The following is a 27,372-nucleotide window of genomic DNA, read 5'->3' as shown; positions in this document are numbered from 1 at the left end:
ATTCCCCACCATACTTCCTTCCCACCTCCTCACCCTGTAGTAAAGCACAGTGGATAACTTGAGTATCAGAGAAGCACGAGGGAGTTCCACTTCCTTCTGTGTTTATACAGGAGATTACCATGCAACTGAAAGTTCAGTTTAACAAATGGTGTGGAATCTGAAACTTCAAGTACTTCAGGAATGTCTGCTGATGCTGCTGAAGGAATATCCAAGATATTGTCTAAAAAAAACCCAAGCGTTAATCAGAGAACAGATACTTGGATTTACAATAGGTTGAGATTTAAACACAAGACTCACAACCAGACAAAACTCTACTAGCTGAGCCTACAGACAGGAAGAAGCAATTACAACAACACAGGTGGGAAAAATAAATAAATAAATAAATAAATAGCTAAACAGGTTTGATGGGAAAGGATACCTTACAGAGAAGCACACGTTTGAAAAAAACAGTTTGAACGTCAGGCACTTAATTACAACCCTTATCAAGATCATCAAAAAACTAAAGTACCTGTATAATTCTCACCTGACAAACAGTAACCCAGATTAAATGTGTTCTCTGTAGATGTATAATCTACCTGTACAGGAATGACCCTGTGCTTACTGCTGAAGCACAGAGAGGAGACACAAGGCACTGACTGCTTTTCACATTGATAAGATTTATTTCTGCAAAACTTCTGAGGGATCTGATTGAGAAAAATTGTCTCATATAAGTTACCATACTTCATACAAGAGTGCAGAGAATCCTAACTGAGAGCAAGCACATTCACCTCTTTGCATACGCAAAAACAGGTCACTAAGGAGCTTTTTGAGAACATTTCCCTTCCATGATGGGCAAGTGGGGTTTTACATGTCACTCACTTTCATACATTCACTTACAAAGACATCTTCATTCTTACTAGATACCCCACAAAGAACATGGACTGCAAGAGCTGCTACATGCACGGTACAGAGTGGGTCAACCTGTCCAATCTTAGATATTTAGACAACATAAAACTGAGACACTCATCAAAAGTTCCCATTTTAACGAACAGACAAAAACTCAGGTAAAGAGCAATTTATCTCATCCTAGGGTAGTTATCTCCAGAGGCCACTCCGTGTTCTATTTCTCTCCACTGAGTCCAAGAGCACACAGCTCAGATCAGACAGCAAAAGGACAGTTAGCAGCCCAGCTACTTAAGCATCCTCAGAAGTACCATCCAGGTCCACTCCACAGAAACAAACTATAAATTACTGAGCATCTGTGTGTAAAAGCAGCTCTCACTAAAAAATGCATTTTTCACCTATCAGGCCACTGTAACATAACTGGAGATACACAGCACTATCAGTTTTTTGGGAAGCACAAAACAAACTTAATTAGGACTTCCAGTCAGCAAATACCTCATCATTATTTCTGCTGCCCCAGTTCCCCCAAGAATTATTTTGATTATTGCAGTAGCTCATGGTGTGGATTATAGCAAGGGTTCACCAGCATGCTTTCCTTCTGCACCCCTATCTGTAAGGGTTTATAACTCAGTTAAAAGTGTTCCCTCTTGAAAACAGCCTCATAAGATGGGTACAGCTGCACTTCCTTTTAAGTTTTCTACTGATTTTTCTTTGGGAATCGCAAAACTAAAGAACCAAAACAATATTGGGGGTCCCTGACTCTAAGATACATAAACCCAAGCAGGGCATAGAATACTTTATGGTAACACATTAAGACCCACAGACCTTAAGCTTTTTTGCATTTGAAAACAAAACAACCCAATACCATTAGATAGCTCAAAGTTTAGGGAGCAAGTTTTGAGAGAGGTTTATTTTGTTTTGAGCTTAGAGTTTAAATCAGAATCATGAACTCTTGCCCACTGTCATTCCCTACAGCTACCCTCTCTCAATCCTGGGAAGAAACTCTTGAAACTGCCAGAGCTTAGCTGAAATTGTCATATTTTTAGGACTTCAAGTAATTTTTAACAGTGCCAGGTCCAAGGTGCATCAGCTATGAGGTAAACCAGCAAGAATAAACTATTGCCTTGGTAGTCCACAGGGAGTCAATAAAACAGATTTAATTAAACCGATTCTTTTGAGTTGCTGCCATTCTTTTACCTATCTTAAGTAACACTTTCCCATTTCACCTCTGTCCTCTGGTGAAGTTTCCAAGTGCAGGAACTACAGCCAACAAGTCCATACCATTGACTGGTACAACATCAGAAGATGGTAACCCGAATATTCACACATAAAACCAGCACAACTTTCAGAGCCCTAAAATATCCAGTGAAGTAAGGGGAACTCCATGTATAGACAAACCAAAGGAAAAGCCATTTTGGGGGATAAGACATCATAGAGTAAGTAGTCAAAGAAGAAGCAGAGGCATGCCACAGATGAATGTGTAGATCTGCACTTCCATGTGCAAAGTGACACTAGAAGGAAAGCCAGGTACAGAGTGGAGCAGCACCACACCTCCAAAGCTGCAAACCTACGGTGCCCAGAGGGATCTTTTAGGACCTTCTCAACCAGGGTGGTGAGAAGAGCACTAAGCAAGTGGACCAGACCAGCAGCCCCAGAGCCAGGGAGCTACTGGGGTGCTCAAGGCACAGAGGGGCAGCGGAGGAAGCACACAAACATCTGTGGCACACCACCAACAGCCCCAGCAGCCACATCCTGACCGCAGCCCACAGCAGACCTTCTCCAGGGGTAGCACTACCTTGCTCCAAGAAGAGAGTGGCTAAGTTCATGTGGCTCCTTCAGCCACAGGTACAAAGCCATAAGTCACTGCAATCCCTGCGTGGAGTGCAGCTGTTATCAGTGCGCCACAGGACAGCTCCAAAGGGAGGTGACAGAGACATTACTAGATAAGCCCTACAATACCAGTATAACTGCATCCATATTGGGAGTTTTACCACGTTAGCTGTTTTATTGCTAGACAGGCCAATCAAGACCTGTTGGCACTTGCAGTGTCCTATTTGTGCAGTAATAATGACAGCCACAGTGCCAGAGCAACCGGAGAGGTGCGGCTCCGGTGGGAAAGAAGCATTCTGCCAGGAGTGTGAAACAATCTCCCCCAAAAGACATCCCTTATTCTGGCACATGGACACAACACAGCTACTAGGTGGGCTAAAGGAGGTCTCCTCAGCCTGGGCCATGCTGAAATCAGCACAAAAACCAGTGTCCATGAACATTCCCTTGGAATGCATAAGCCCAAAGCCTGGCTGACTAGCCAGTTGCCATGGCTAAAAGCTAACCTCTTTCATAATATATGTATTTTAATATAAATTATATGAGCTAATATGTTTCTACTAACAACTAAAGTGTCCCTTACTTTTTCTTATATTAAGCACTTTCCTGACTCCACCCTACTTTTTCTTGCCCACAACTATGAACAGTCCCCTAATTCATTCTCTACATTTAAGCCATATTCTCCATATTCTGATTTCCTCTGTAAATTCACCTTCAGCAGACTGCTTCTCTCTGAATTGTCCTACTATCTCTTCCTAACTCCAAATCTTCCCCTAGATTTCTCCTTTCACTTGCAGCTATGATGCAAGATCAAGCAGGAGGCCATAGAAGAACCTTTGGAAGATTGTCAACAACCTTTATGCCCAGCTGAGCTGCACAGGACATTAGAGAAGGACTTAGTTGCACCGATTTCTAAGTGGAGAGAAGCCTACTCCATCCATACCTCTACCTGATCCTTATGTGCCTCAAAAGTGCAAATTCTCTGAAAGGGCGAGCATCTCCACTCCCCAGTCTCTGTGATTTCTTCTTTCTTCAGTGGTGCTTTTCACAGATTTCCCAATCAGCAGCAAATTAAAACCAACACCACTGAGGTCAAACCGTAATTAATCATTACACTCAGAACAGCAGATTTCACCCTGCTGCAGGACAGCAAAGCCTGAGAGAGCAGGGCAGTGCTTTGCCAGCAATACTATCAAGTCTCTAGTCAGTATTTGCTCCTGTTTCACAAAGCTGCCCTGTCCTTTTTCTAACACTGAAATAGATACCATATGAGTTAGGTCTACAGGGCCCCATGGCCACCTTGGAGAAGATACATCAAGCCTTGCTCAGATATGACAAGGGACCAGGAATGAGGCTTAGGTGGAGGTACCATGAGCTTCACAGCATCATATTGGCTATTCAGTAGTACTCCACAGCTTCTAATTAGTGTCATCTTTTTGTGCCTCTGTAAAAGTGTTTAACAACACACCCAAAGCAGAAAACACACTTTAGAAATAATATTGAGATGCAATGTCAAAATCCCCTAGCCCTCTACAATCAAAGCTGCCTCAAGGTTCCCAAGAGGTATGCACCAATGTGGGCTTTTTCCTCCTCCTTCACATAGCTGTCTGATTTTAGAGCCAACAGTATCTTTTCTAGAGCCTATGCTAACCTGAGAAATAATAAGGGACCCACAATGTTACAAACATAAAGTATTTGATAAGAGAACTCTTGTGCAAAGCCATGAGATCCCCTCCCAAATCCACCTCTTGTTCAAGCAAGCAGAATTCTTTCCACCACTTTCTGTGGGCTGAGACCTAAAATAACGATGCAGATAAGGATCTTACTGTAACTTTGACTACAGTCAAGCTCACATTGTGCAACTCAATGCTATTGAGTTTAAATATCAACGTCATCCAAATCCTGGTGGAGCCAGAGTGTACAGTCAAAAATGTAAAATGGAAAAAAACAAAAATACCACTTTCCTCCACAGAAAACAGATCTGAGGAGGGTAGGCATACAATGTACCAGGTTAAAATCGCTCTTGCAAAGGCAAGTACCACTTGAAAAGATGAGCAGAACATAACGTGTACATACAAACACATATTAGACCACATGAGAAAAGTCAGCTAGCATTCTCGTCCAAAAAATTTATACTAAAAAATGTATATGCTGAAGGCAAGGAAATGCAAAGGGTGAGAACCTCTCATAATGCTACATTGCCTTTGGGGATGCTCCTCTACATCATTCCCTTGGGTGGGAGGTGCAGACCTGCCATCATCACAGAGACCAAAAGAAGGATTTCTGCACACTATCAAGCCAAGACTCTGGTGCTTGGAAGTTGACAACAACACATCTCCAAACTACATGACACTGCTAGGAGAGAACAAAAATTAATTAAGGAATGGAAGCTGTACATTCCTCCTTTCTTCACTATCCCAAAATGACTAAAAGCCCCTGCCCCAGGCCATACAGATAAAGCTCACCTTCCTCATCCCTGGTGCAAGAAGAAGAGACCTTGACAGGGAAAACCATCCACCCATACAAGCCCTACAACCCCCACCAAGGGCAGGGAGAGAGCCCACACATGCAAAAAGCAAGGAGAGAGTACCAGATGATTTCAACTGAAATTTTATCCACACCAGTTGAAATACCTTCTGATAGAAAGCTGAAAAAAATTTCTAGGAGTCAGCACAAAACTCTGGGCTGGATCTTGTTACATCCAGCACCTCGAAGCCCAGCACACACCCAAGTCTCAGACCACTGAGTCCTCTTCTAATTAGAAGAGTAAGGAGCCCCTGCCCCAGGAGTTTGCAAAAGCCCCACATTTTGTGAACAGACAGATGGGATTGGGGGAGGAAGAACAAGAGGGACATGTGGTTACCCACAACTGGCACATTGCTTTCTTTTCTCTTTTTCTTTTTTTTTTTTTTAATAAAAATAAATATCAGTAATCCCCACTGGCCACCTGCCTAGCTTTTGTGTATTTAATTAAGAAGGATTTGGGTGATGGAGAACTGGTCAAAAGTTCAGCCAGTTTAGGGGAGGACAGGAGAGTAAACATCTAGCTGAAGGATCCAAAAAAATGCCAACATTCCAGCTGCTGCCTGGTCCTTCACCATTTCTTAAACAGCAAGGTCTCACTTTGCAACACAATCCAGAGGAGTAAGGGAAGAAGTGCAATTCATACTTAAGAGAGCTGGTCTGGACCAGTTCCTGAAAGCCAGTGACCTCACTGATCCCCAGTACAGTTTGTCTTTATAGTGATAAGACTGGAATTGTATTCATGTTTAACAAAATCATTTGAATCCACAATGACGTCCCTTTAGCATTGAGAGAAACAAAGGGGAGAGAGAGCGGAAAAAACACCCTTAACTGAGTTTCTAGAGAATACCAAGAACTGTCCTATCTTCCTAGCCCCCCAATACAGTCACCTTGTAAGACAGAAAGTCCATTAAGACAAAAATAGGGTATCCTTAGTGTGGGAAAACATTTAGCAAAGTTTTAATTTACTTTCAAATCAGCATTTAAACGATCACATCTTACATCACTTCCTTTTACGAGCTAGCAGTTAGACAATACACATCATTTACATGCAGTTTTGGAAGGCTGCAACACAGATCAACAAAAGAAGCCTTCACTATGAATTAACTATTACAAGACTCTTGGAAAAAGTCACTCCAGCCTGCGTTGAGTGCAATTAGGAGTATCATCCCCTAATTCTCATCCTTCTGGTGCACTCCTGCTATGCCTCAGAACTCCCACAAATACATCCTTCCACCCCAGTCATTGCTGATACAAGAGAATTACGATGTCTGTGAGATGTAACAGCACACTCACAATGGTTAAAGTGTTAGGTGTCTTTAAAAACAGACATATACACAACAAAAGAGAAAGTGACTAAGCAAGTTAACATAGTTCAGTGTCAATAGCAAAATTACAATGTTTTAGGCCTCTGAATGATCAGATGATAGAGATTTTAAAATTTCAAAAGTATTAACCTATTGCCTTTAGGTCACAGGTAATTTTAGCATTAAAAACCCAAAATACCAAAAACCAGAATGGAAGCAAACACCCAGTTCAGACCTTATATTGAGACAAATTTCAGGAGTGTTCTCATTTGGTGCAAGCCAAACTTCATATTAAGCTTACTGCTGGATGTGAAAAACTAAAATCTAACCGCAGCAATGCTAAAAATGCTTCTCCCACTACTTGTAAAAGATCAAAAAAAGCCCTTAAGGCAGCCGATCCCTCGGTGAGCTGTCTGCGAGTCCCAGTTACACGGCAGCGGGACCTGGCTGACTCAAGAGGGAAGGAGAGGGCAGCACATCCGTGCGCCATCCCAGCGGCACCACACGCCAGCGGCAGCACGGCGGGGCCTGGCCGGGCCGAACCCCCACGGGCCGGGCCGGGCCAGGCCGTGCCGAGCCCGGGACGCCGCCCTGCCCACCGCGCGCGGGCCCAGCAGCGCGGGCAGCGGGAGCGCGGCCCGGGGCTCCCCGCCCGCCGCGGGCACAGGCGCGGCCCGGGCCGGCCCGCACACGCCGCTCGGCTCCCGCCAGCTGATACCGACCTACCCAAGGGAAAACTCCCCCTCCCAACTCCAGCACCGGCCTGGGACTCCTTAAAAGTGTGAGAAGGAGCGAGCCAGGGGGTTCTGCGGCGGGTCCTCCCCTCCTCGGCTGCAAGGGAACGCTGCCGACCGTACTTGGCAGCGTTTAACCCTTTGCTTTCTCTCTAAGTGGTGCAACTTCCACGCCATGGTTGTCGGGTTTAGAACAAATTATGAAAGGCAAGACAAGTCTCATTCCCCAGGATGTCCAAGCAGCAGTAGAGCTCTGCTTGACCCCAGGACGAATGAGCCAAGGCCCTCTGCCCCTTCCCCTGTACTGGGCAAAGGCTTCCCCAAACCACCCCTTCCTTTCTTACTTCACCACTGCATGAGAAGCTGCTCTTGACACACAAGGCTTCTTCTTACACACAGGAGAGGTGTAAGCAAGGTTATGAAGCTGAAAATAATAAAAACTCTATAGACTTCAAAATCATAGAACTGTTTGGGTTGGAAGTGATCTCAAAGATGATCTAGCTCCAACCCCTTTGTCATAGGCAGAAACACCTTCCACTAGACCAGGCTGCACAAAGCCCCATCCAACCCAGCCTTGAACACTTGTGAAGGGATGAGGTGTTCACAAGTTCTCTGGGCAACTTGTTCCTGTGCCTCACTACCTTCACAGTAAAGGATTTCTTACCAATACCTAATCTAAACCTACTTTCAGTTTAAAGCCATTGCCCCAATTCAAGCACAGCAACAGAAAACTTCGTCTTTTTACCGCCTCACCACTGAGGTCCCAGGCCCACAGTAACACTCCACCTAAGCCAACCCATTCAATGCATAAAATGCGGGAGTAACTCCACTGCATTTAGGTGCCAAACATCCAAGGGCTGCCCTCACATTTCATACATGCATAAACATCTACACACCTACATATAGCTAAATAAATCGCTAAGGTAGAACTAACTACAGAAATATCTCCAGCCAGATAGATGAGCTATTTCCAGCTAGCTCAGCTAAGGCAAAGAGGAGAAACAACAGGGCCATTTTCTGCTTTTCAACAGGTTGGCGCCGTCCCCTTCGCAGCGCCGCTGGAAAGCGGACTGCCCAGCCGGGCAAACGACCTTCGGCATCATCGGCGGCGGTGTGAGCTAGACAAAGAGATAACGTCATGGCCCCTCGGCTCGCTCCGTGTCCTCCCGCAGTGGCAGGTAGCCAGCCAATCCCGCTCCCGGGTGACATCATCGCTGATGCCTGCACACGAATGGGGAAGTGCATCAAACCGCACCTCGCAGCTCGGCTCCTCAAAAGCAGCGGCACGCCGCCCCCAGCCCCTCGGGATGACAGACAGCTTACAAGGGAAATAAAACCATCCAGGAAGAGGGATTTCAAGAAGTGGTTGCTGGGTAGAAGGAAAGCGGAAGGCAACGAGCAAACACGGCATAAACACGTTTTTCCCTCGGTTATGCAGTTCCTATGAAAGCCCTCAAAACATACACACAGAGTCTCATCTTTGGGTGTCCCTGGAACATTTCTCCTACCAAAAACAGTGGCCAAGAAAAGCTGGGGCTTTTTTGCAACAACTTTTGCAACAACTGCCTTTTTTTTTTTTTAACATAACTTCATTAGTTTAAAAAGAAAGATGCTTATCGCAGCAAGGAAGTTTTTTGGTTTGGTATTATTTGTTTATATACAGCCCTGTTAGGTGTCCACATTATCAGTGTATGTACACAAATGTGGGCAAATACCTAGGAAGAAGCAGTGCCAACCCAGACTTAAACACCTGTCAATTCATTTCCGTCTAGCAGGCTCAATAGCAAGAAAAGAGGCTGCCTGTTGCTCCCCGCTATCACAGTGACACCAATGCCCTTAGACATCGGGTGTTCGTTCAACTCTTCCAAGACAATAAATACATGTGCCCATGCATTTATATTTCATTTCTAATGCTAACTATTCTGGGAGAGCTCTACCTTATTTAAAGAAAATGAAATTAAACATTTCTTTTGTCAAGACTGTTAAACTAAGGAGAACTTTGCTCATTAACTCAAAAGCATTAACAAGTACACTGAGAAACAATGCACTAAATTGCAATAATTAACAGGAGAGTTTCAAGTCCCACATTCACACCCTATTAATTTTTTTTTTATAAGATGATGCAAGCTCTGGGAACAAATGATTACAGAAAAAAATTGCATCCTTTGAAATGGCAGAAAAAAATTAAATAGCTGAGGTTGTGTCAAAGGGCAGCTTTTTACTCATCTGCCCCCTCTCCTGTGACCCTTTGAGCCACATTCTTTCTTCCAGCTTTATACCAACAACAGCAGCCAGGCTATTCCAGCTCAAGTCTTAAAAAGCAACGAATACACAGCGCAGGCAGACTAATTCTCCATCAGGAAGGCTGAGGTTCACGCCCTCAAAACAAACTGACATGTGTTTCATTTGCAGAAGAGGCAGCAAAGCGCTTTATTTAGTTACTGGAGCTGCAAGCAGCAGTATCTTGCCATCAGGGAAACTCAGATCAATTGCACTCCCTTGTTTATAAGCAAAAAGAAAAACAAAACAACAAAAAAGCAACCAAAAACCCAAACAAGCAGCTAAGCATCTTCACCTCTCTCCTTCTCTCTCCAAATGCATCTTGCATTTCTATAGTTTAAGGCTAGAGCCTTCAATCTTTAGCCAAGTATTGTCTGTGCAAATAATTAGTCATCCTGGTAGCTAGCACTCACTTCAAAGTCATGCAAGCTCAAGATTTGTTTGTTACACTGACTGCACACAAAAGGGTAAAAAGAAGAAAAAAAGGAAAAAGTAGGCTAGTTTCACACCCACATGACCACACTCTGATTTCTATTTTTTAAAGTCATACACTTGTCAAACAGGTTATTCTGGGAATTCTGATTTCCACAAAATAAGTTTCATCTGCTTTGGTCACTTATTATTGTCACTCTGCACAGCCCATCAGGTGCACTCGCCCCCAACTCCACAGCTTCAACACTCATAAAGACACCAAGTGACAATTTTAATTAAGGCCAATGTCTTTGTCTAAAGTCACTGCAGCAGCAGCAACTTCCATAAGGATTTCCAGCAGCAAAGCTGAGTAAGCCTGTGGACGGGTTTGTATAACCGAGACAGACTCTGACAGCGTCCACTTGGTTTGGTCATTTCTCTGGAAGGAGCACAGAGAGGAATAAGGACAATAAAGGCGTATTTCATCATTACAGGATTGGTGCTTAGGAAAGTAATTTGTACCCATCCGAAAAAGCAGAAGCCAAGGGGCTGACAAACTTGACAAGGCCAGCAACAATGACAAGGGCAACACTTCTACCACCCCTCACTGTTCCGGTGGCCAGCGCGGGTGGCTCGCCTTCAGCCGTGTGCTCAGCCCGGCGCAGGCACCGGGCACCCTCTGGAAAATCGGCAACAACAAAAGGAGAAGAAATTCTGATACAAACCTTGTAGACTTGCCCGTACGTGCCATTGCCAACCACTTCCACCAGTTCAAAAATCCCAGCGGGGTCCTAGGGGGAGGAAGGGGCAGAAGGGGCGGGGGAGGAAAGGGGAGAAGAGAAGCGGGGTTACATTTTTGTTCAGGCGATGGCTGCTGGCAGAGCCCAACCAGCGAACCCGGTTGCTGGCGGCGTGCAGCTGTTGCGCCCTGTTTTTCCACGCACATGCCAATACATGCAAACAAAGGAAAAGCAGCCCAGGGCCGCGGTCCTCCCGCCCGCCCCCGCGGGAGGGCTCCCCCCATGCGGCCGCGGCCCCCTGCGCCCCGGCACCGGGCCCGGGCCCGGCCGCTCCCACCCCACCGGCCCCGCAGTCCCGACAAGGGGCGCGCCGGCCCCGGGGGGCCCCCGCCCCGGCCCCCGGCACCGGCACTCACCCGCAGGGAGGAAAGGTCGATATCCACCAGACTTTTTGCAGGAGAATCGTTCGCCATTTTCCCGTCTCTTCTTTTTTTTTTTTTTTCTTTAAATATTTTTTTCTTCTCTGTTAAATAATAGCGAGGCCGCTCCCCCCTCCCTGGAGCAGCTGTGAATTGCGCGGAGCTCCGCTCCTCTCCTCCCTTCCGCCCTTCCCTTCTTCACTCCAGCCCCGCCGGGTTGAAACTCTTCAGCATTGGGAGGGGTTGGCGGGGGGGATGATGGATAGATAGATGGATGGTGGGAAGAGGAGGAGAGAAGGGGAGGTGAAGGAAGGGAAGGAAGAAGGAGAAGGGGTGCTGCGGTTTGTCCGTCCGTCCGTCTCCCCGCGCTGCAGTGCGGGGCTGGATCCCCTCGAGGATCCCGGCCGGCCGGTCGGTGGGTGAGCGGGTGAGTCGGTGGCTGCCCGCGCGTCCCCGGCGGCAGCGGGCTCACACCATGTCGCCGCGGCGGCGGCAGGAGCGGCGCCGGTGCCGGCAGCCTCTGGCAGCCTCACGATGCGCCCCGCACCCGGGCATGGCACGGCACGGCACGGCTCGGCCCGGCCGGCGGCGCTCACGCCGGCAGCCGGCAGTGGCAGCCGCGGCTCCGCTCTCGCATGGGGGGGCGGCTCACGCCCAGCGTCGCGGCGGTGCCCCCGCCGCCTCCGAGCCCTTCCCGCGGCGCTGCCCTCGCATCAAACGGCGCCGGGCACCGGCGGGCAGGGGCTGCGCGTCCCGGCGGCGGCGGGGCAGGGGCGCGGGGCTGGAGCGGGGTGCTGCGAGCCAGACAAAGATAGCTGGGGAGGAGGAGGAGGAGGAGAAGGAGGAGGAGAAAAAATATACTGCGAGAGGAGAGAGAGAGAGAGAACAGCTCCCCCTTCCCTTCTCCAACAGGAAAAACCGGCGGAAACGCACCCGCACCAGAGCACTGCTGGGTAAACTCGCGGGGAGAGAGAAAGAGAGAGGGAGGGGGCCAGCGGGCGGGGAGAGAACCGGCCGCGCAGCGTGCCCGCCCCGCCGCCCAACAATAGCCCCGCGGGGCGGGGGCGGCCCGGGGCGGCCCTTCCCCGGCGCTGGGCCCTGCCGGCCGGAGCCGCACGCGTGTCCGTGGCAGGTCCGGGCGGCCGCCCCACCGCCGGCTGCCGTGACCTGCCCACGCTGCCGTGACCAGCCCTCGCTGCCCTTGCCTCACCGCCGGCTGCCGTGACCGGCCCACGCTGCCGTGACCGGCCCACGCTGCCGTGACCGGCCCACGCTGCCGCTGCCCGCGCCCAGAGCAAGGACGGGCCCGCAGCCCCGGCGCGCCTCTGCGGGGCAGCGCGGTCACTGTGGGTCTGTCACGGCTGGTATTCACCGTGCGCTGGGGATATTTTCTCTTCCCATCCCCGGTGAGATGACCAGCAAAATGTCACAGTTTCCCACTGCCCGGAGACCCCAGGCCCACAGGAAAAACATTTGTGTCTCATGAAGAGATTTCTGCAGAAGGAGACAAAATCCTGGGCCACAGAACCAGACCCATCTCCCCTATTTTAACACATCGTTTACTGATAGAGCTGTCTCAGGCCCCCTTCCCGCCCAGAATAATCCTCTAGCAGAATTTGAATTGTGGAAAAATCTCATTAACCTCACTTGAGCAAGACACATCAGGCAGTTGCACACAGGTGTAAACCTTGGCAGGATTTGTTTCTCATTGAAGTTCTTTATCACACTGATATGGCAAAAATGTTACCTGCTTGCAAGAGGTCGGGTTATGTTTCCTGTGGGAACCAGGGTTTTCCTTTCTCTTCTAATTTAACCACAAAATTACATATACATAGCTATAAGTATCACAGAAACATACTTTTGAAACAAAGCAAACCTGTTGAGCAGAAAGTGTAAGGATAAATTACCATAACAGTTTAATGGCATGCTTCATTTTCACTTTAAGTGTAGATACAAAGAAAGGAAACTCCAGCCTAGACCAGGAAACTTTGTTCTCTGCGCAGGAACCTATAGTCGGGAAAAGGCAAATAATTTCAAATGGATTTGGTGCTGTGTCTGCCTGAGTGCATGCACAGGAATAAGGTCAAGTCTAGAGGCGCAGTAGATTTTGAAAAGTGAATTTCCACAAAGATTTATTATCATTGGCCTGGTTTGCATTACATGGCTTATTTAATTCAGCCTTTTTATGTGTAAGGGAAGCCAATGGTCAGATCCATTGCCCGTCTGTCCCAGCATCCATCTCCAGATGCAGCCAGCAGTAAACGCTGAGAGAAGATCAATGGGATACTTTAACCATCCAGTAATACTTCCCTGGCTTATCTAACCAACTCTCAACAGCTCAGGGAGTTCTTTAGCAGCATTTGGTGTCACTGCATTTCATATTTTTTGATTATGTTTTCCTTCCAGTAGATTGGCTATTTACTTTGTGGATTCATACATGCTTGTGACTTTTACTCCCTCTGGCAGGGAGTTCCAAAGCTGAGCTAGCATGTTGTGTAGAGACCACTTTTTGCTAGACTGAACAAAGAAAATCCTGCTGGTTCTTGTTTTGGAAGAGACACCAATCGTTTTCTATTCATTTTCTTCATTATGTTCATTTTTTAGACTTCTGGTGTGTTTTCCCCTTGATTTTTGCCAGCTAGCAAGTTTTGGTCTTTTTAGTGATACCGTGAAAAGAACTCATTCCATATTTACCCTTCATTGAACCATTTCTGCGTTCCATCTAATGTTCATGCTGGGTTCCCCATGTAGCATCATAGTGATGTCCTCATTTCTAATCTGCTCCCAATCCTTCCTTTCTTCACTGTTGTTGAGTATGAATATGACATTCCTGTGCCACATGTCTATTATAACTTCAGAATCACCTTCTGTAACGTTAATACTACCTCAGAAACTGTTGCTATGTATTTCTGAATGCTGAAAGATTTTCAAGCCCAAACTCTGAACTGTGAGTTTTCCAAGCCCAGGATGAAACAACTTCCTTGTGCCTCTGAAAAGTACAGCCTAGGATTTTAGAGATGAGGATCTGAGCCTGTATACACATTTTCACCATTCATATTTTCACCAACACACATAATTTCACCAGACCTCTGATGTGGCTCCACCACAGTGTCTCCTCTCCGCTTTAAGTTTTTGTTTTATTACAGTGAGTTGTTCTTTGGTGTGTTTTAGTATTATACTAAAGATTGCTAAAGTGCTAGCAACAAGATTGTGAATTCTTGAAAAGTAAGGCATCCACTTACTTTAGGGAAAAAATAGTTTTCATAAAGCAGTAAATGCCACAAGAGAGCTTCCTGCTAGTTCCCAGAGTGAAGCACCACGACGCCTCACCTTCCTTTTCCTTCCTACTCAAGTGGAGGGATGAAAGGCTTGCTTTTTTGAGCAAGAAGCCTCTTCAGCTGCAGCCAAAACCACTAGGTTCACATGTTCATCATGCTTTTCACCACCTCAGTCTTCTTACCCAGTTTGAAAGTCCAAAGGTTGAAAGACCAAACCTAAAATCACTGGAAAGATGAGCAGTCTGTTTTAACTCTTCCTCATAGTGAAACCAGCAATCCTGAAGTGAGACGGAGTGAGACAGCCATCAAAAATCATAATGAAGACTAAATGCAAGGAAAGGCATTTTCACCCCTGTGGATTGTCACCCCACAGAGCACACACAGTGTTTCTAATGACAAACTTCAGTAGAAGCATCAAAAAATCTGACTCTGCTCCATCCATTGGGGAGCAAAGCAGGAGAAGGCTGAGGCCTATGTGATTCTTTCCATCATCCTCACACAGTTGCACCCATTCCTGCTCAAAGTGTTCATAGCTTATAGTGAAGGGAACACAGGAGTTGTAGCTCCCCCAGCAGTTTCAGCATCCCTGAAAGAGGGGTGCTGAGCCTCCCTTTCTCTGGCCATTTTTTCCTATTGAATGGCACCTCATCTCTTGTTGTGGGTATGAGCATTCCTGTAGCTGTGTAGTGAGCCAGGACTCATAGCAAAGCTAGCCCACAAAAGGAAAATAACTTCTAATGTTACTATTGATCAGTTCCCTGGGCTGGTTCATGATGTGTTCTCCTTGAGCTGTTGTGTTAACAAAAGGGAAACAGAGGGGTCAGAAACTAAGTGGAGGGCAGGAAGTGTAACCATAGCATTGCCTCTTGGTTGTGGCTGTGGTTTAAGCCAATTTCAACTCTCAGTGGACCCATAGGGGTAAAACTACAGAAGCTTCCTTCCTTACTGGAAGAGACACTGTGGGAATGATGGGAACCCAACATTTATGTTGTAGCCACAAAAGAAATTCCTCGCCTTCTGTTTTTTTTAACTTCTTTGAAATTGTCTTTGTTTTATAATTTTCCACTTTTAATATGCCAGGGCCCTAATCGCTGACCAGAGATGTAGAGGTCATCAACTGCATTAACTTTTTATGAGCTTAATCATCAACAGTATTCAAAGAGATGAGTAAAGAGACAGGAAGTTCTGAATTTTCATTTTGTTCTACTCCTGATTCATCCCATAGCCTTGGGGCATCTCATTTCCTGCTTCCACTCCCGTTCTCTGTGTGGAAAATGGGAGTGATTTTGACCTCCTTTATAGTGTGAAGTGTTAGACATGTGCCCAGTCATACTCTGGGGAAATGGTTCTCTCCTTGGCTGAAAAAATCCCTGAGGGAGGCTCAAGCTAGGGTGATAAGTAACAGAGGACAGGCTAGTGAGTGGGGCTGAGTGAGGCTTTGCATTGTCCAGCGTTCCTGCTGCAAATGGAGCAGAAGGAGGCTGGGGACAGTTCTCCTCATGCTATTTATTACAACACATACTGGGAGCAGATCAGTTACAAAAGGATGCCACACAATCAGCCTCCCTCCAGCTTAGGCTCCTCTCCTCCTCTGCTGTTTCCACCACCCGTATCTCTCAGCTCCATGTGAGAGCTGCTCTGTGTGATCACTGCTGGCACACCCAGGTTTTCTCATGCTGCATCTTAATACTGTCATACGGGCTGGACATGTTCCTGCAGCTCTGCTTGCCCAGTTGCACACAGTGCTGCTGGTGACTTCCTGCTCCTCAGGATACTGCACTGCCTCTCACATGATGGGTTTCCCTCGTTCCAGCACGCAGCCAAGGCTCAGGAACGTAGCTGGACCCAAGCTTGGGGTCACACATGTAGATGATGATGTAGGTGACAAACGGGCCAAAAAGGAGCAGCTTTCCACCAGCTGTACTCTTTGAGGCCATCACTGCCCACACTCTGGCTGGCTTTGTCTGTTAGCATTTTGGGGACTGGATTGAAAGGATCCTGAAACACAGGGGCTGTCTAAATATAGCAGTCCTGCTAGTGCAGGAAGAGTGGCAAAGTGAGTCAGAGCCCTCTCCCACAGCTGCTCCATGCGGGAAGGCACAGTACAGTCAGCACTGTCAGCACTTTGGAGGTGCCCACCTTTCTCCATCCCCTGCCAGGCTCCACATCTGTGCTGTTTTTTCAGCTGTGCTGGTTTGGCTTCCCTGTATTGTGGTTTGGTAGCTAGGCTGATCTTAGCAAAAAAGAATACACCATCTTTGTTTTTTGGCAAGTTCGGCTTTACCTCCCTTTAACACCCTGCTTTAAATGAGTGGTGGGCAGTTATGTGAGAGTGGGAATTTCTCAAGTTATAGCACAGAGATCTAGGTACCATGAAACCATGTCCTGAAAGTAATTTTGGGGGAAGAGTTACCTCAAATGGCACTGCAGTACAGCCTAAGGGGAAAAGTTAACCTTAGTGCTATAATAATTAATATCACACTTGTGCAGTACTGGAGCACCCAGAAGTTCTAACTTAATCCAGATCACAAATGAACATATGAAAATAACACAATACAATTTTTATGTCATTTGTTTATGCTGGTTGTGATGAAGAAAGATGGTACCTGGTCCATCTAGAGTCACAGGACATGAGAAGCTGATGGCTGAAATGGTATGAAATTTGCCAGGACAACATACTTCCAGAGAAATCTGTGAACAAATCTAAACCAGCAGAGTGAACTTCAGAAATTTGCATCACCTAGCATTTTGAATCTGACTCTGAACATGCCCACACAGGATTTGCATCCATAGAGCCATAGCCTCTGCAAGGAAACTGCTTCTGCACAGAAGAAAGGGTGATTTCATGTTGCAACAGTCTTTCACAGACGCCACATCCCTAACTGATCTACCCAGGCTGAACTCACAGTACAGTCCAGAGTCTTATACTTCATATCAGACAGTTGTCAGTCCTGCAGCTAGACTTAAACCAGGCAATGATGCAAAAACCTGCCATAAAAAACACTGTTGCATGCTTGGGCTAATTGAGAAGATCCCATGTATATTTTTGTACACTGCCCATGCTCTGGGGTTTTAACAAGCTCTCTGTTTCTGGATCTGCTATCTGTCACACAAAGCATGCAATTACTGAGTGTGACTGGCTGTCACAGGCTATCTCTGCTTGTAGCTAAGCTGGCTTGTAGCTATCTTCCCATGACCCAAGTGTGACACTTATTTCACCTCTTATACAGGCCCTGAGCCATATCTGTAGCAGCTGTGAGCAAACTCTTTTCCTCCACATCTGAGTCAGAACTCCTCAGGGAGTATTGTCTCTCCTCACATTTGTCTCGATGCGCTTTATCTCACAAAAGGGCACCTGGGGATGCTCACCCAGAGTTTCTGGGATCTGTCTTCAGGAGAGAGACAACCTGCTTTATGCCACATTTGTGTCCTGGAGTAAGAAAAGCTGCTTTGCCAACATGATGGTGGCTGTGGCTATGCAGGCATTTACAGGCAGTGCTTGTGCAAGGATCTCCCAGGCCTTCCCCACAAAGCACATGGGGATCCTATGCTTTTCCTCCTGCTCTTTGGCTCCTGTCACTGCGTCGTCCTTACAAGAGCCATGTCATCAAACAGATAATTATTGGAAATAACACCTGTTTTCAGATTTTATTTTGTTTTTTATCCAGCTCTGTTGTGTCCACAGTGTGGTGAAAGCAGAAAGGCAGTGAGTGTGGAGGTAGTTGTGTTGTTCTTTCAGAGCCCTTCAGCTTATATAAACAGAGTTCAAGTTGAGTCTGCAAGCCTGCCAGGCTCGTGAGCAGATCAGTGGGGATCACTTTTCAAGAACTTGGGCCTTGTTTTGGCATCACCCTGAACATAGTCTTGATGTGCCATATAATGAGTCAGAAATGCCATGACGACGTGATACAAATCACTGAACGTTTATGAACTTATTCTGTCAATTCAAATGTGTTCAAAAAATTCTGAGGGAATCATTTTGTCACAGAACATCTAACAGAGAAGATACTGAAGTCAGCTTAAACTTGATAAAAAAGGCGTAAAGCTAGCACAGAAATATTTCTCTATACTTGGGCTAACTGAGTGGAAAGATGTTATGTGTCTGCATCTGATGCAGAGCAAGCTGATCCAAAAAAAGCTCACATATCTGGTAATAACCAACCTTTAACATGGCCTGAGCTGGTACAGAAGTCATTGTGTCCCCAGAATGAAGCTAATGCACTTCCACAAACAGTGGGCTTCTGCAAGAAGTCTGTGACAGCATAAATTCCTGCAGTGCCCCTGGTCTGAGTACAGCCGTCTTTAATTCTGAAAATATATCCCCATGTTGAACTTCATGCCTTGTGCAAGCTCCCTGTGAATTCATACACCTTTGAGAATTGTGACTTCGTGAGGTAAATTATACAAGTTGAAATTAAAGTGTAGCGCATGTATTTTAAACAAACATTAAAGCTACTGAAGTCTGCCCTTTGAAAGCTTTCTTCTTCAGTTTCCAAGTCACTTTTATTTGAATCTTGAAGGGATTTTCATTTTGTGTTATATTTTACAATGAGTAGAGTTGTGTTTGGAAAGTAACTTTAAAATGAAGAGTGAATTAGCACAAAAATGCAAAAGAAAGGGGGAAAAAAGCTGAGGTAAGAATTAACTATCCTTTCAAATGAAAAATTAAAACCCCAGTGCTGTTAAAGGAAATTTAGAACCACGTAAGAATTTCCACAATTAATACACAGGCTTAATTGGTTTAAGTTTCCCTTTCATTTTATACAGCATGAGGTCCACAGAGGCCATAATTTCAGGGAACTCTGGCTTTGTCAGTGAAGCTAACTTAAAATGTTCCCTCTGCTCTCTTCCCTGGTGCCCTGTACCTGGTTTCACACCTCTCCATGGGCAATTACTATTGCCAGAACAAGGATTTTCCAGGCTAAGCCTATATCATCTGAAAAATAACATTCCCCAGAAAGAGTGAATCAGTTCTGATGCCTGGCAGTGACACCACCAAGAAGGCAATGACAGCAAAGAGGCACAAGTGAAATGGTGAAATGGCATTGGCAACTTCCCAAGTTACCTCCAACAACAAAGCCAAGATCTCATGAGGCTGCTGCTGACAGGTCAATAAAAATACCAAAGAAAGGTCCAAGGGAAGGGACAAAGCCTCTAGGCTGATATCACCTTAGGAGGTATAATTTGGGAAAAAAAGACACCCAGTGGTCATACTCAATGGCTGAAATGGAGAGGGCTGCTGATTGACACAAGGTAATCCTCCAAGAGTTGTTTCTTAAACAAAATGTTGTCATCAAAATACATAAAATGTTGAATGTTATGGGGCATTGCTGGGTGTTGATAGATGGCAAAGCATTTTAGATACAGTTTGGCTTTCAGAGGCATTTTCTGTCTATTTCTAGATCTTGCTAATTTAACAGGGGGCTCTTCTGTATGATACATTTATCCTCTGTGATCCAATTTTAAGTAAGCCAAATATCAGGGCTGCTGTGACACAGCAGTTTGGTAAAGTTCCTTGGTGCAACTCTTAGTAAAGAACTCCTAATCAATGTAATAACTTTTGAAATGTGAACATTTTAGGAGTCCTTTGGTCATAACAGAAACACTGAATATAGAAGGTCTACAGAGAGCTGCTATCTCCAGATAAAACATGTGGGCTTCACCTGTTCATTTGAAGAAGTGAGCACCTCCAGGGTGAACCGTCAGGTTCCTCTCATCATGAAACAAAGATTGAAGTGGCACAGAGGAATGGGGTCTTAGCAATCGTGGCTTGTTTGGAGGCTGAAGCCTGTGCTGGAGACATCTCATGCTGGTGTGATGAATCCCTTGTAGCCAGGCAATGCTTTTTCATGCAATGCCAGTTTTTAAGATTTTTGATGCAGTCATGCATGCTTTGGAAACTATTTACCCATTTAAGTAGCAAAGTGAAGTCAAGGGGACAGATATTTAACTGCTGTAAATTAGGATAGCTCTTCTGAAACGGCCTGGAAGCTCTGATGACCAACTTCTCCCATTTAAGGCTGCTGTTTTTACTATACACAGTCATCATCAGAAACAAGGATGTTGTTCGGCTGTGGTGAATAGATGATTTGGCTCAATTAGCCAAGAAATGGAAAAAGCAGGGAAATTTATATGAAGAAAAGAAAAACAGCACATGATTTCTCAACACTACTTTGAAAACTTTTTCTGTTGCTTTGATCATTTTGTTCCCTCCTCTCACAAGCCCATCCTGGAGCTGTTATTTGAACTAGGTGTAAATACATAGGAGAAATGATGAGATGAAGGCACACACCACAGGAGGAGGTCCCAGTGCAGGAGACAGCCCAAGTACTAAAGGTGGTAGGGTGGCATGCAAATGTGCACTTCTGAATAAGGGCGTTCCCCCAGATCAGATCCTGAGTACTTGGCAAGAAGTTTTGCAGAGTTCCCCAGAACACTGCCAGATGTACTCAAGCCCTGCCTGATCAAGCCCTTGATTTCCTCCAGGAAAGAAAAGCTGTCTGTACACGGATGTTGGGATCTGAAGGTCAGCTCACTGAGGATGAATGTAAGTTCACCAAAATAGTTTTCTCTTGCACATGAATTTTGACAAGACTGAGGGTGAAAACCTCTGGAGCTGGACCGTTCTTGACCTACATGGAATCACAGCACTGCAAGAAGAGGTGGAGATCATGCATCTCCACTGAGATGGACACCTGTGCAGCAGAGAAAAAAAGGTCCTGTCTCGCTGTTCACTGGGCTGAGCTGGATGAAAAAAAATGTATTTTCATACTATTGAAAAGGCAGTACAAAATGAGCGAAGTTAATGAGTTTTAAATAAGGGCCACTAACCTTAGCACCAGGTATTTCAAGCATTTTGTTATAGTTAGTCACTTTTCTCTCACCACCAAAATAACATAAGACAGAAACATTTTATGACTTTTTTGATGATGAAATTTTACACTGCCAAGGTGTAAAATTATATTTAAATATCAACCTTTTCCCTGCATCCTACAACAGTTTCCAGCATGTTTGCATACTGCATTTTACAGGACAGCAGCTAATATCTACACTTAATAACACTTAAATCTTATATAGTTGTCTGACATCTCTAAGCACTTCAGAAAAAAACCCCACATATTATTGTCTTTATCAAAGTTCTGAGAAATTTGAGGTCACAAGTTCTTTTATATCAGGAATTTAACTTGGGATTTGAAGTACTTAATTTGAGATGAACTATTTTCATTCACACTTTGCGTGTTATTTTTCTTGGCAGTTGGCTTTATTTACTCTTTCTCAATCCTTTCTTTTTCTACAATGTTAACATTCCAAAATGATGCAGCTCTCTAGAAGTTGTGGCTTCCCTTGAGAAATCCTGGGGCTAAGCATCTTGCCCAAAGATCACTTCCCTGATGCAATCTGGAGCTATACTGCCTTTTCCCAGAGCCCTTGGTGCAGCATTAGGGTCAAGCTCCTCGACTGGCTGGCTGAGGCACTGAGGACCACACTGCACCCCAGCATCACCACAGCATGTCAATGCAGTCTGGCTTCCTATAGCGCATGGGGCATCATGCTGCACAGCCAAACCACCTCTGCCAAGTCTGATCAGTCTTCTGTCTAGATGCTGTCCAGATGTGTGCCAGACAGTGCAAAAAGAGAAAACAGTTTTATGCTGTGCTGCCTCATCATATTTCAAAAGAAAAAACAAGACAGGTTGTGTCTTCTTGCAATGCCCTTCGAGCCTTTGACCCAGCTTAGGGCCTGTCACTGCCAAGGACACACATTACCTCCTTGCTGCTTGTCATTGCAGGCCAAGGATAGTTTACGACTAAGAAAGTTCAATCAACATTGTGATGAGGTGAAGATCTGCCCTGGAAGATCCTATGGATGGATGTATGCAAAGAAATCTGCAAAAATTGCAAAGAATGATCCAAGACATTGCCAAGCCATCTTGTCCACAGCCTTCTTCTGTCCATCCCAGAAACAATAGCATGGACTGATCAAGTAAACAGTTCTCTAGACTGCCCTGGACTCCAAGGAGCCCAGCTACACAAGGAATCTGTAGGGTTGGGTTTACGGCCCTTGACTTTGGTCCAGCGTATTAGTTGGAGTCCCATTACTCAAAGTGCTCTTGACCTGCACCCCTAAAGTACTCAGTCTTGGAATAAGACAATAGAATTCCATCCAGCCCCTAGATCACTTGTATGAACCTTTAATCTGCAGTGCTCTGGGGTTTGCCTGTCTTTATCAGTTGTCTGTTTGTTTAGTCCTCTTTGTAGGCAAAGAGACATTCATCAAATTTGACTGCATTTTATGGTGTGTAAAAATTTACTCTAGGCAACAATAGACTTCTGCACAAGTATCAGAGGTGGGACTCATCCTAAATGTTGTAAGATACCTACAGTATAGAAGTCCAATCTTGACCTCTTCACTCCTCAGTGTACGCACAGTAGTCAGCAAAGAAAGAAGGGCAGCTCTTGGCCATGTTTCATCTCATGTGAAATAGTTCACATGAGTCACTCTCTAGAAATGACTGTTTCTCTGTGTTGACTCCAAAGGGAGTCTGGCTACACTACTCAGACATAAACGGTGACACTGCAAATGTCCAGAGTTAGATGGGATGAATCCCCTTGTCTGGAATTAGTACCTTTTGTGGAAAGACCTTTTTTCTCATCTACTCCCCATATCATCTGTGCCTTTGACTGCTGGTCAGGTGTCTCTGAGTATCTGCTGCAGAAGAGCTAATTTGCTCCTTCACCCAGGAATGCCAAACAACACTTCATCAAGATGGTTAAGGATAAGGATAGTGGGATTGACTGCAAGACATGAGAATCAGCAAATAGGATCACAGAACAGTTAAGGCTGGGAGGAAGGTGCCTCAGAGAATTGTCTAGTCTGACACCTAGTCAGAGCAGAGTCAGCTAGTGCAGGTTGCTCAGGAGTGGGTACAGTCAGATTTTGACTGTTTCCAAGGATGGAGACTCCACAGCCTGTCTGGGTGCTCACCCTTTTAGTAGAGAAGTGGAGGAGGGGCAAGGGGCAGTTAATGTTGAAATTGTATTTCTTGTATTTCCATTTCTCCCAATTGCCTCTTGTCCTTTAACTGGATACCACTTAGAGTCTGGCTTCATCTTCTTTAGTCACCCCACTGAGTATTCATGCACAAGGGTCAGATCCTGTTGTCATTCTATTGCAAAGGTTCCATATTGCTGTGTCCGTAGTGCAAGAGGTTCCTACCTCCTTGATGTTTCTCATAGGCAGCGCCTCAGAACACTGCCTCTTCCTTCTTCTCACAACAGCCAACCAATTCCCCTCTCAACCAGCCACCCCACTCTTTTATAGCACTCTTGTTCTCATTGCTTACAGCTGTGACCTGTTAAAGTCAGGCCTGTTCCTAATCACTAGTAATTGGCTCAGCTGCAACTCCTTGGGGTAAGATTACTTGCTATACTACCTTTATTTCCTTATATTCTATCCCCCTACAAGATCCCCCTGAGCTTTTTCTTTTCCAGGTTGAACAATCCCAGCTCTCTCAACATCTCATAATTTCATCATCTTCATGGTCCTTTGCTGACTTGCTGCAGCAAGTTCCAGTCTGTGTTGTACTGGGGAGCTGAGAACTGGGCCCAGAACCTCTCACGTGTCTGTCTACTAGTGCTGAACTGAATGGGAATAATCACCTCCCTCGACCTGCTGGTGACCCTCCTCCTAATGCAGCCCAGGGCCTGCTGGCATCATCTTGAGGTATTGCAATAGACAGGGGCAGAGGGCAGCTGCCAACATGACTGTAATTCACTGCCCAGGAATGCCAGAAGCCTGTCTTCCAGTTAAAGAGCAGCAGCCTGTAGGCAAGCCAAGTGCAGGATGTTAGGGATGATGCTTCACAGGGAAACTGTCTGGGAGGGCAGGTAGGAAGTTTGTGGGGAGAGCCACTATTCCAGCACTATTCCTTCTGTTGCTAGTGAAAGAAGAGCTGTATAATATCATGGAATCATTTAGGATGGAAAAGATCCATCACTGTGGGTGATGGGTTGGTGGTAGGGATGCAGCAGCTGCTCTCCATACAAAAGAATTTTTGCCCTGTTGCTGGCAGATGGGGTAAAAATAAAAAAAAAAAAAGGAGGGAGGTTAAGTGTGAAGTGAGGAGAAAGGAGTGACCAGACATGAGCAAGTATATCCAGGATCACCAAGAGAGTGAAGCCTCTGACATTTATGCAGATGAAATTGCATGTGGTCTTTCTTGCTCCAGAGCCACATTTCCTCAAGTCTTTGCCATGAGTGAAGGTGAAAGAATGTCCTTTTGAACATTCTTCTAAGGATCCTGTTGGAGCTACTTGTATTGGAAGGAGCCACCACTACCCTAGCCTGGACTGTGAAAAATGCAGATTTGCCATGCTGATCTGAAGGATGTTCTCCACTCTGGCTCTGGAGTTGTATTGCATTGTACACAGTACTAGGGAACCTTCAGCCTCTCTTAAAGATCTGTAAGACAGATACAAATGGAACTCTTATTCTTGTGGAGATCCTCAGGGAACAAGTGCAGAAGGTGAAGGATCAACAGCCATAGCAGAACATTATTTCTGTTTTCTGAAACACATTCCTTTGCCCTAGAAGTGGGTCACACTGCATAAGGGACCAAGCTTCCATTATCTAAAGCACAGGATTATCCAACAAATATAGCACACAAGTAATTTTTTTGATAGTTTGGTACAACAGTCACAAGCAAAACTTGTCAGAAAAGCTGGGTTTGTTACATTATGACTTCCAGCAGGTTATCTAAGCTCTCCTTGGGCCTTTGTTTCTCATCTCTTCCAGAAAGGCACTGTGATAAAGAACATGTGGCTGGTGAGTGGTGCTGGCAGATGGACGGGGCTGCTGCTCTGCAGTGATCAAACATCTTCCCAGCAAGGTAGGCCCATTTCTCCTCCCTCACAGCCCAGCTGGTCTTGGGGCAAAACACTAACAGGACACAGCTCTGCGTTTCCATCCAGTTGGAATGGTGATGTGGCTGTGGGGAGGACCCAGAGAGCACCAAAGCTGGCACCAAGATGGAGCCTGGGCAGGGAAGAGCAGGGTGGTGGCAGTTCTCTGGCAGAGGCCTGCACACCCTTGCTGGAGTGACCCAGCAAAACACCATCTCCATTCTTCTGCACACGGGCTATTTGCCAGTGTGTCCTCTTAGCTGTGGGGGGACATTTGTAAAAGCTTTAGCCACCTGAATGGGTCATGGAAGAATATTGCCAGGGATTTTTCTTTTTCCTGGTTTTCCTAGTCCACTGAAAAATTACTCATGTATTGGTGGAGATAACAAGAAGTGCTCACTGAAATAAAAATTGCTAGCATTCGGCAGGGTGGCACCCCTGCTCAGTGTGTGCTGTAAAATTCCAGCAGGCAAGGAATGCCACTTGGCTCTTGTTCAGGAGCTGGCAGGAAACAGCCCCCACTATGCTGTGATTCAACACCAAGGCAAAAAAAACCCCAAAATCTCTTTCTCTGTAACAAGGAGCATGGATGATCACAGTTAGGTTAATAAAGCTATGCTGCCCTGTCACATCTGGAGACCCAGGCTGGGGGCTGAAAAATCCAATTAGCTCCAACTGGCCTTAGTGTAGTGGCCCTAAATCAGTCCCTAGAGAGCTGTTGCACCACAGAACTGCATCCCGCAGTGATTGACTACGTGCTCTGCAGCGTTTGCCACAGATGGCAGCCACCAGCAGCAGAGAGGGTGCCCATTAGCAGAGAGGCAGAACTCAGCTAAAAGTGCCTCCCCCGGCCTCAGAAAGGTGGTAATGGCATGCAGCAGAGCTACTTCCTTGCCGATGCCCCTCCCATGCAAAAGACGTTGCTGGTCTAAATTAAAAAGGAAAAAAAAAAAAAAAAAAAAAAAAAAAAAAAAAAGGAAGAGAGAAAAAATGAAAGAAGCAGGCAGTACAAAATATTATTCCCCCCCCTTATTTTTACCTCACTGTAAGCCACCCAGGCAAAGTGAGAACTTACAACCCTCCCTTATTCCAGGTGCTAAAGGCTGCTGTGTGGAAAAAAAAAAAAATCCAAAAAACCACCGTGAGAGCCTGGCTGCGTTCTCTGTTAGCAGGTGTTGGAAGCCTGCAGGGATCTGCAGGTTAATTAATACTGACTTACCAGGATTGGGGAGCTTATTAGCCTCCACCCTAAAAACGAGGAAGACAGGAGGAGCCCTCTGGGGGGAAGGCAGGTAATGTTTGTGGGGAGGGAGGCTGAGGCAGAGCCAACACTGGGGAAGAGGCTTTAGGTGGGGCTTATGAATTAGGTTTTTATCCCTTTTCTCTCAATAAAAGCAAAGTTGAGAATAAGTGTATTTTTACACTTTAAAACAAGCCTCTAATTTGTCAATGGCTGGCAGGAGCTCTGGTAGCTGCCGTGCAGAAGCCAGATGAAACTTCCCCACTCTGTACCCCCAAAGAGCTGGCTGAACACTTTGGTGTTGTTCACCTTTGCTGTCTCTGACCCGAAATGAGGAATTTTTACGGCACATGAGGGTGTGGGGGGACACATCTGACTTGCTGTCAGGGTCTGTTTGACCACATGCTTGACTAGCCAGCGTTGCTTGTTCACCTGCCTGCATGTCATAGTTTAGCGTTGCTTTCCAGTCAAATCCAAAATGTCAGGGAAAGCACTGCTGGCCAGAGCCCTGCTGACTGTGGATAAGAGAAGGTGGAATGGGAACAACACAGGAGGTGGATGGGCCAACTATTCGGCATAGCTACAGCTCCCAGCATCTCTGCAGTTGTTTGTAGCTCAAACAACCGGCTGATGGCACCCACTTGCACCTTCTTGCTCAACGATGTTTCTACCTCCTCTTTCCCCCTCCTCCTCGCCTTTGAGGTGTTGACACCCTGACAAACTCAGCCCTGGCCTCTCCAGGGAGCCGGGCGAGGTTTTCCAGGCAGTGCTGGGCCGTGCATCCCGCCTTCCCTGCTCCTCCCGGCTCCTGCCCGCAGCATCCTCTCACA

General features: G+C 46.0%; 2 protein-coding genes across 19 annotated transcripts in view; one reads left to right on the top strand and one right to left on the bottom strand.

The window, feature by feature from the left end:
- MAP4K4 (mitogen-activated protein kinase kinase kinase kinase 4) overlaps positions 1-11,259 on the bottom strand; it is a 162,494-nt gene extending 151,235 nt beyond the window's left edge. For all 13 annotated transcript variants that reach the window (XM_026792989.2, XM_074535803.1, XM_014266610.3 and 10 more), the window contains exons 1-2: positions 11,121-11,259; positions 10,690-10,755 (exon numbers count right to left, since the gene is read on the bottom strand). In XM_026792989.2, coding sequence (XP_026648790.2) covers positions 10,690-10,755; positions 11,121-11,177 — 123 coding nt within the window. In that variant the 5' untranslated portion in view covers positions 11,178-11,259. The remainder of the gene's footprint in view (positions 1-10,689; positions 10,756-11,120) is intronic.
- A 154-nt stretch (positions 11,260-11,413) lies between these two features.
- The window catches only part of LOC113459197 (uncharacterized), a 32,223-nt gene continuing 16,264 nt past the window's right edge, over positions 11,414-27,372 (top strand). For 3 of the 6 annotated variants that reach the window (XR_012579118.1, XM_026792993.2, XM_026792995.2), the window contains exons 1-2: positions 11,599-12,076; positions 25,196-25,289. Coding sequence is in view for 2 of the 6 variants with exons in the window: in XM_026792993.2 (XP_026648794.2) it covers positions 11,599-12,076; positions 25,196-25,269 (552 nt within the window). In the remaining 4 variants the exon portion in view is untranslated. Of the gene's footprint in view, positions 11,551-11,598; positions 12,077-23,892; positions 24,125-25,195; positions 25,290-27,372 lie in introns of those variants that run through there. The other 3 variants (XR_012579120.1, XR_012579121.1, XR_012579119.1) reach the window with 2 other exon arrangements.

The sequence above is a fragment of the Zonotrichia albicollis genome, chromosome 2 (genome assembly GCF_047830755.1).
Source record: "Zonotrichia albicollis isolate bZonAlb1 chromosome 2, bZonAlb1.hap1, whole genome shotgun sequence".
NCBI classification, from domain to species: domain Eukaryota; kingdom Metazoa; phylum Chordata; class Aves; order Passeriformes; family Passerellidae; genus Zonotrichia; species Zonotrichia albicollis.
This window is presented reverse-complemented; position numbering and strand designations above follow the sequence as displayed.